General features: G+C 43.7%; 1 protein-coding gene across 1 annotated transcript; it reads left to right on the top strand.

Moving 5' to 3' along the window:
* The first annotated feature begins 787 nt into the window (after positions 1 to 787).
* Positions 788 to 4,495, top strand: LOC137370291 (macrophage migration inhibitory factor-like). Its single transcript, XM_068032670.1, has 4 exons — positions 788 to 815; positions 1,104 to 1,194; positions 2,998 to 3,111; positions 4,360 to 4,495. The coding sequence occupies exons 1-4, from the start codon at positions 788 to 790 to the stop codon at positions 4,493 to 4,495; spliced, it is 369 nt and encodes a 122-aa protein (XP_067888771.1).
* The last annotated feature ends 3,289 nt before the right edge of the window (positions 4,496 to 7,784 follow it).

Genomic DNA, 7,784 nt, shown 5'->3' with positions numbered 1-7,784 from the left:
AGCAGGCATCTGATCCAACAGGCAGTCTTTTCCCAAGAACCAAACCCCAGTTAGAAAGAGGAGCCTGACCATATGCGACATCTTAGCTCAATCCAGCAAATTAAATGCTAGCACTGAACCAGGGATCTCCAAATTGAATTTTCTCAAACTTCTATACAGTGGATAACCATCTGTTTTCTGAAATCTATCAAAGTCTGACCATGCCTCATAGATATTTAATATATCACCTTTCTTGTAAATCTCATCCAAGAATTCTAACAGAAGATCCAAACCTTCATCAGTTCACAAAATACTTGACTTCTGATTTCACTTTTGTAGTAAGTGACAATGCCAAGGCCATATCTTGTTTCCTCTTTGATAGGGGCATAACCCGTGTCCACAAACTCACTTCATTCTTCCACTGGTCATATGATTCAGACTCGGAGAATATCGGAGGATATCATACCCTAACAATTTACACTTGCTTTCTGCCATTTTCACAATAGCCACTGGAATTTTAGTTTTCTATGTGAAAATAAAAATGTTCTTAGTTTCCAACCTTGACCTTTAGGCAACCATCCTCTGCTACCATGTTATACGCCAGAAGGTTTGCTATTGAAGGGTTATGCTGGAGTCACTCTTTACTCTTTCATTTACTTTACAAAATGAAAAAGATTACAAACATGTAGCCCCTCACTCAAACCTTCACCTGGTTTCAATAAGTGTCTCCTTATATATACTCAAGTAAGACCCTAATGAACCCTCCTGCATATGATTAAACAGAATTAACAAGGGTTCCATCCTAAGTATGGCACAACATATGAGCAAGCTGCATGGTGAATGGAGGCAAATTCACAGATGTTATAGGGACATTTGTTTCACTGACTGTTCACTAGGGTAAAATTATTGTATGGTGAATTGAGCACGAGCATGTTCTTGTAGTTCATTAACATTAATGTAGTCAGTGTCAATCTGTTCTGGATAGAACTATCTCTGTCAAGATAATGTGCTGTCGAAAAGAAAAATGCCGATTTTTAAACTTCGAACTAGACACATGTATCTTATGTTTATTCAGTATGCTCCAACTGCTACTTTTCTCCTTTCTTAACTTAACTCTCTTGCAGAAGTGCAAATCTGCAGTTACAAAATGAAAGGATCAGTCGTACCTGAAGTATTAACTCATCTTTCCCTTTCAGGTGCCGACCCTTCTCCTACGTAAAACTAGTGTTGTGTGCTTTTGTTTCCAATTTACATTATTTTAAAATTTTTATTTTTCATCTCTTAACACTTATGCCCATGCTATATCTACAAATGACTTGACATATGCATCCAATTCTTTGTTTTGGCAAAGTGAAATAGGTTTACATTAGATTCTGCTGACACATCTTGTCATTTGCAGATATGCTGGGGAACAGGATATTTCACGAAGGTCACTACATAGTTACGGTCAAGTGAGGAGGGATTGAAGGGCTTCCTTCTTTTGCCTCTCCTTGTTGACCACAATAGGTTTAATTCTTTCTTAAAGTGGACGTACTGGCCAATTCAGTAGGTATTTGATTACTTACTTGGTATGATCATAACAAGAACCAATTGGACAAGTTTTCTTGAGTTAACAGGGGCGGCACAGTGGTGCAGTGGTTAGCACCGCAGCCTCACAGCTCCAGGGACCCGGGTTCGATTCTGGGTACTGCCTGTGTGGAGTTTGCAAGTTCTCCCTGTGACCGCGTGGGTTTTTGCCGGGTGCTCCGGTTTCCTCCCACAGCCAAAGACTTGCAGGTGATAGGTAAATTGGCCATTGTAAATTGCCCCTAGTGTCGGTAGGTGGTAGGGAATATGGGATTACTGTAGGGTTAGTATAAATGGGTGGTTGTTGGTCGGCACAGACTTGGTGGGCCGAAGGGCCTGTTTCAGTGCTGTATTTCTAAAAAAAAAGAGGTGAACTTTATTGTACCTAAACCGAACTAATAAAATAATAAACAATGTGCCTACTTTCACTCACACACACACTCTGGAGGTTTACACACACACAAATAGGTTACAGAGTCTGGAAAGGTAGATTGGTTGAGTTAATGTCCATAAAACAAAAGGGTAGACAGTCTGTGGGCTTCGGTGATTCGGCTCCTTCTAGCTGAATTTGGTGGTCCTGAGGCTTTTAGTTTAAAGAAGTAGATGACTGGTTCAGTAGATCTCTTTGGAGATAGTGATGCTGATGATTTCCTCCAACAGGGTTTCTGATTGTAGCCGGGGTATGCAAAGGCAGTCAGTCAACAATAGGGTTTGAAAGCTTTCAAGATGGAATGGAGAGAGAGAGAGAGAGAGCAACCCCTATTTAGGGTCTGTTCATGTCAGAATCCAGTTGCTTCTCCTCTGTTGCAGAGAAAACACCAGGTTAAAATCACAGATGGGGAGGGGCTTGTCACATGGCAGTCACTGAGTCATTCAAACATAGCAATTAGCAGTATTTCATTGCTTGCTGAGAGAACAGATAGTTCCTTTAAACTTCCTGGGTCTTGGTTCTTGCTGGGATATTCGCAGACATTTTGTCTCTCTCCTCACAGGCGTTAGCAGTATAGGATACAATGTTGCAAGCTAGGTGATCATTTTAAGCTGAAAGGATGACTTTGCTGGCAGCTTGTCTTTTTAAAAATGTCTTTTAAACTGTATAAATTCAGATCTCCAGTCAGTGAACCAAAGAAAATTATAATTCAGTAAAACACATTGGCCTAACACCTCCCCACCACGTGAAATGAAATGTGACAATAGGAACATTTCATTATGGGGGTCACAATTTTTTTTTTAAACTGTGCACTCACACTCATCAGTCTCAGTGTCAAAGCTGTGCTCTGGTTTAATTTTTTTTTTATCCAGGATCGTTCCGTGCTGAGCTAAACCATAGTTAACAAGTCTATTTTGGTTATCAATGCAGCGTTTCCCACTCTATCTATACAGTCTTCCAGGCAGGTAATTAGGTAGGAATCAGCTCTGTTCACTGCATTAATCTTTCTGTAATCGTTGCAGAGCCTTGTTGAGACACCAAGTTTGGGCACCAGCACAACTTGGGAACTCTAACTGCTCTGACTGGGCTCAATTAGCTTGTACTCTAGCATATATTGAATTTGTTCCTGAACTTGGGTCAGTTTCCTGGGATCTAAGCATTAGGGATTTTGTTTTATGGGAAGGGTCTTTCCTAGATCCACATCATGTAGGGTTACAGTTGTGCACTATGGTTTGTCCCCGCAGATCCCTTTAAACGCTGTGAGCAGTCTTGTTAGGTCTCCTCTCTGTTCTTCATTTAAATAGGAGAGTACAATGTCTAATTTCCCGAACATTTCAATGTTAGCTAACCGGACAGTAGGGGGTTCGATTTGCGAATCCTCCAGGCCTTCCTCTAACTAGTCCTCACTGTCTCTTTCACCGTCATCTTTCCTGACTGCCTGACAGATCTGTGCTTGTTTGTCCCCCTCCCGGCTGTGATACCCTTTTAACATATTGATCTGGCATAGCCTTTGCTTTTTCCTCCGATCTGCGGTGTCAATTATATAATTCCATAGCTAATTCTCTTTACTACTCTGTACGGGCCACTGAACGGGGCTTTCAATGGTTCTGCCTGTATTGGTAATAAAACTAAGACATGGTCTCCAGGCTGAAACTTTCTTGCCTTGGCATGTTTATCTGACTGCCTTTTCGTAGCTGCCTAGGAGGTTTCTAGGTGTTCCTGAGCCACCATACAGGCTCTCATGAGCCGTTCTCAGAACATGGAGATGTAGTTTAACATGGAAGATTTGTCTAATTGTTGCAAAAACCTTTCCTTGATTAGTTTTAGAGGATCTCTCACCTCGTGTCCATAAATTAATTCAAAGGGACTCAAGTCAGTGGACTCATTGGGTGAGTCTCTGGTAGCAAACAGAAGAAATCCCTGCCCTTTGTCCCAGTCATGGGGGTACTCATAGCAGTATGCCCTGATCATATCTTTAGTGTCTGGTGATACAGCTCCAAAGCCCCTTGTGACTGTGGGTGGTAGGCTGAGGGCTTTAGCTGGGTTATGCCCAGATTACCCTCAATCTTTTAAAAAATACTGGACATAAAATTTGTGCCCTGATCCAACTGGATCTCAGCCAGCAGTCCATATCGGGTGAAGAATTGGGTTAGTCCTTCCACCACTACCTCGGCAAAGATAGTTCTTTGGGGAATAACTCTCAAAATTGGTCACATCCATAATGGTGAGAATATGCTGATAGCCCTCTTTTTTTTCGGCAGGGGTCCCACACAATCTACCAGCACTCTGCTGAGCAATTCCCCAAAAGCCGGTGTGGGAATTAAGGGTGAAGGTTTTACTGCAGGTTGAGGTTTCCCCACAACCTGCATCGGCAAAATCGGCAGCAAGCAGAACAAAACATACTCCAAAATTCTGTTCGAGCGGGTCAACAAGCACCTGCACATTTCTCCAAACGGGATGTACATCATGTTCCAAGACCTGGATGCTGCTAATGTCGGCTGGAATAGCACCACCTTCTGATCCAGAGCATTCCTGAATGATCACTGTAATAAAAAATAAAACCTGGCACGTGTGGCAAGTCTTACAGAACTCCACCATATCCTTGTGGTGTTGTGGCCAGTGAAAATGTTGTCTTAGGCGGGGTTGGTTTTTTCCTGATACTGATATGTCCAGCCATTGGATTCTTATGGGCTATTCTCAATATTTCCTTACGGTACCTCAGTGGCGCCACTACCTGGTGAACCACTGTCCACTCTTCAACTGCAGGTCTATGAGGAGGTCTCCACTTCCCCATCAGCATCTCAGACTTTAAATAGTAGCATTCTGGAACTCCCTCTGCTTCAGCTTCAGTTTGGGCAGTCTGTGCTAATGTTTTTAACCCTGGATCAGCTTGCTGAGCCTCGACCAAAGATGACCTGTTTAACCCATCCTCTGGGTCCTCTAACTTGCCAAAGGAGGTTTCAGATAATCAGCCAGTAGGGTCATCTGTCTGCAGTGCCAGTTCAGCCTCTTCTGACGGAGTTTGTTTGGCCATGGACTGGGTCACCACGCAGTCAGGAAAAATGCCAGAAACCTTTTCCTGTAACTGCTCTGTCTCCTTGACCTCTTCCGGTCTCTCTAAAACCACTGTGGAAGCTACCACCTTCGCACCTGCCGGATCATTACCCAGGAGCAGCGACACTGTTCACAGGTAAACTAGGGGAATAGCTATGGTTACCAGTCCTGAAACAAGGTTGCACACCAGGTGCAGCTAGTATAAAGGTATGGGCATATACTTTCCTCTGATACTGTGTACTAGCACTCTAGCATTCAATGCACTGTCTGGGGAAAGGTCATGTCTTTCCCCAGCAGAAGGGATCTGGTAGCCCCTGTACCCCTAAGTATGACTATAATCTTACTCACTTCGCTTGCGGGGTAAGGGGTCACTTTGCCTCTGGACAAAAAATCACTGGTAACTCTCAGGGATTTTGTTAACTTTTCCAGCACTCTCCGTGGTTCCTTTACTGGGTTTTACTTCCACAGTTAAAGCCAATGCCTGGTCCACTGTACTGTCCATCAGGTGTACTCTGACCAAACTTATGGGTTTTCCCCATTACTTCCAGCAGTCAGCTTAAAAGTGACCTGCCTTGTTACAATGGAAACATACAGGCTATCGGGCATCATTTCTGTTTTCAGTCCTGTCCTTTTGGGCCCCCTGTGTTTCCAGCTCTCCCTTCTTGCTCATGGCTTTTCATCCTCCTATCACTCTCCCACCTTCTTTCCTTTTCAGGTTTTTGGAGGTACCCAGGGAATGGTTTCCCTTGGGGAATGGTTTCCCTTGAGGAAAGGGCTTGAGAATAAGTGTAAAATCATCAGCCAGGATTGCTGCCTGCCTGGCTCTTGGAACCTTTTGTTCTTCTACGTGATTTCTTCTGGAGGTTTTTGAACTCCTCGAGGAGGATCACCTCTCTGCGGTTTTCATAGGTGGACACTATCTTAAGTGTCCTTATCCATTGGTCAAAAGCGAATTTCTTAACCCTTTCAAACTCGATGTAAGTTGGTTCTGGCTGCTTTCGGAGAGTTCAGAACATTTGGCGGTACACCTCTGGTGCTAGCTGGTATGCACTCAGGATAGCATTTTTAGTCATCTCATAATTTGATGAACCCTCATCAGGTAACTGTTCTGGGACCTCTGCTCTTTGTGATTTTTATAAATGACTTGGATAAGGAAGTGGAAGGCTGGGTTAGTAAGTTTGCCGATGACACAAAGGTTGCTGAAGTTGTGGATAGTGTGGAGGGCTGTTGTAGGTTGCAACGGCACATTGACAGGATGCAGAGCTGGGCTGAGAAGTGGCAGATGGAGTTCAACCTGGAAAAGTGTGAAGTGATTCATTTTGGAAGGTCGAATTTGAATGCAGAATACAGGCTTAAAGACAGGATTCTTGGTAGTGTGGATGAACAGAGGGATCTTGGGGTCCACGTCCATAGATCCCTCAAAGTTGCCACCCAAGTTGATAGGGTTGTTAAGAAGGCGTATGGGGTGTTGGCTTTCATTAACAGGGGGATTGAGTTTAAGAGCCGTGAGGTTATGCTGCAGCTCTATAAATCCCTGGTTAGACCACACTTGGAATATTGTGTTCAGTTCTGGTCGCCTCATTATAGGAAGGATGTGGAAGCTTTAGAGAGGGTGCAGAGGAGATTTACCAGGATGCTGCCTGGACTGGAGGGCATGTCTTATGAAGAAAGGTTGAGGGAGCTAGGGCTTTTCTCATTGGAGCGAAGAAGGATGAGAGGTGACTTGACAGAGGTGTACAAGGTGATGAGAGGCATAGATAGAGTGGATAGCCAGAGACTTTTTCCCAGGGCGGAAAGGGCTATCACCAGGGGGCATAATTTTAAGGTGATTGGAGCAAGGTTTCGGGGAGATGTCAGAGGTAGGTTCTTTACACAGAGAGTGGTGGGTGCGTGGAATGCACTGCCAGCGGTGGTAGTAGAAGCAGATACATTAGGGACATTTAAGCGACTCTTGGATAGGTACATGGATGATAGTAGATTGAAGGGTATGTAGGTAGTTTGATCTTAGAGTAGGTTAAAGGGTCGGCACAACATCGTGGGCCGAAGGGCCTGTACTGTGCTGTACTGTTCTATGTTCTATGTAACAGTGAATAAACCTCATGGGCTTTTCCTGGTAGTTTGCTCTGCAATAACTCTATTTACTCTTTAATGGCCACTTCAACTGTTTTGAAAACTTTTCAAAATAGATGAAAATTACTTCCACATCCCCCTCATTGAACCTTGGTATCAACTGGGAGAACTTTAAGAGCTCAGCACCCGGTCCTGAGCTAGGGCCTCACTATTTACTCCAACTGAGTTTATGATTGTAGCCAGAGTATGGAAAGGTGATCAGTCAACAACAGAATTTGAAAGCTTTCAAGCTGAAATGGAGAGAGAGAGATAGAGGACCCCCACTTAGGGTCTGCTCATGTCAGGATCCAGTTGCTTCTCCTCTGCTCCAGAGAAAACACCAGCTTAAAACCACAGATGGGGAGGGGCTTGTCACATGGCAGTCACTGAGTCATTCAAACTTAGCAGTTAACAGTATTTCCCTGCTTGCTGAGAGACAGGTAGTTCCTTTAAACTTCTTGGGTCTTGGTTCTTGCTGGGGAATTAGCAGACATTTTGTCTCTCTCCTCACAGCCCTTTGCAATGTAGGATACAAGTGTTGCAAACTAGGTGATCATCTTAAGCTGAAAGGATGACGTTGCTGGCAGCTTGTCTTTTTTCAAAATGTTCTTCTTAAATTTCTTCAAAAAAATGTAAAGTCAGATCT

The sequence above is a fragment of the Heterodontus francisci genome, chromosome 5, assembly GCF_036365525.1.
Source record: "Heterodontus francisci isolate sHetFra1 chromosome 5, sHetFra1.hap1, whole genome shotgun sequence".
NCBI lineage: Eukaryota > Metazoa > Chordata > Chondrichthyes > Heterodontiformes > Heterodontidae > Heterodontus > Heterodontus francisci.
This window is presented reverse-complemented; position numbering and strand designations above follow the sequence as displayed.

Coding starts and splice junctions, on each gene's coding strand:
- LOC137370291 (XM_068032670.1), top strand. CDS start 788: ATGGCACAACATATGAGCAAGCTGCATG. Junction 1,195..2,997: donor GGTGCCGACCCTTCTCCTAC/GTAAAACTAGTG, acceptor TAATCGTTGCAG/AGCCTTGTTGAGACACCAAG. Junction 3,112..4,359: donor GAATTTGTTCCTGAACTTGG/GTCAGTTTCCTG, acceptor CAAAATCGGCAG/CAAGCAGAACAAAACATACT.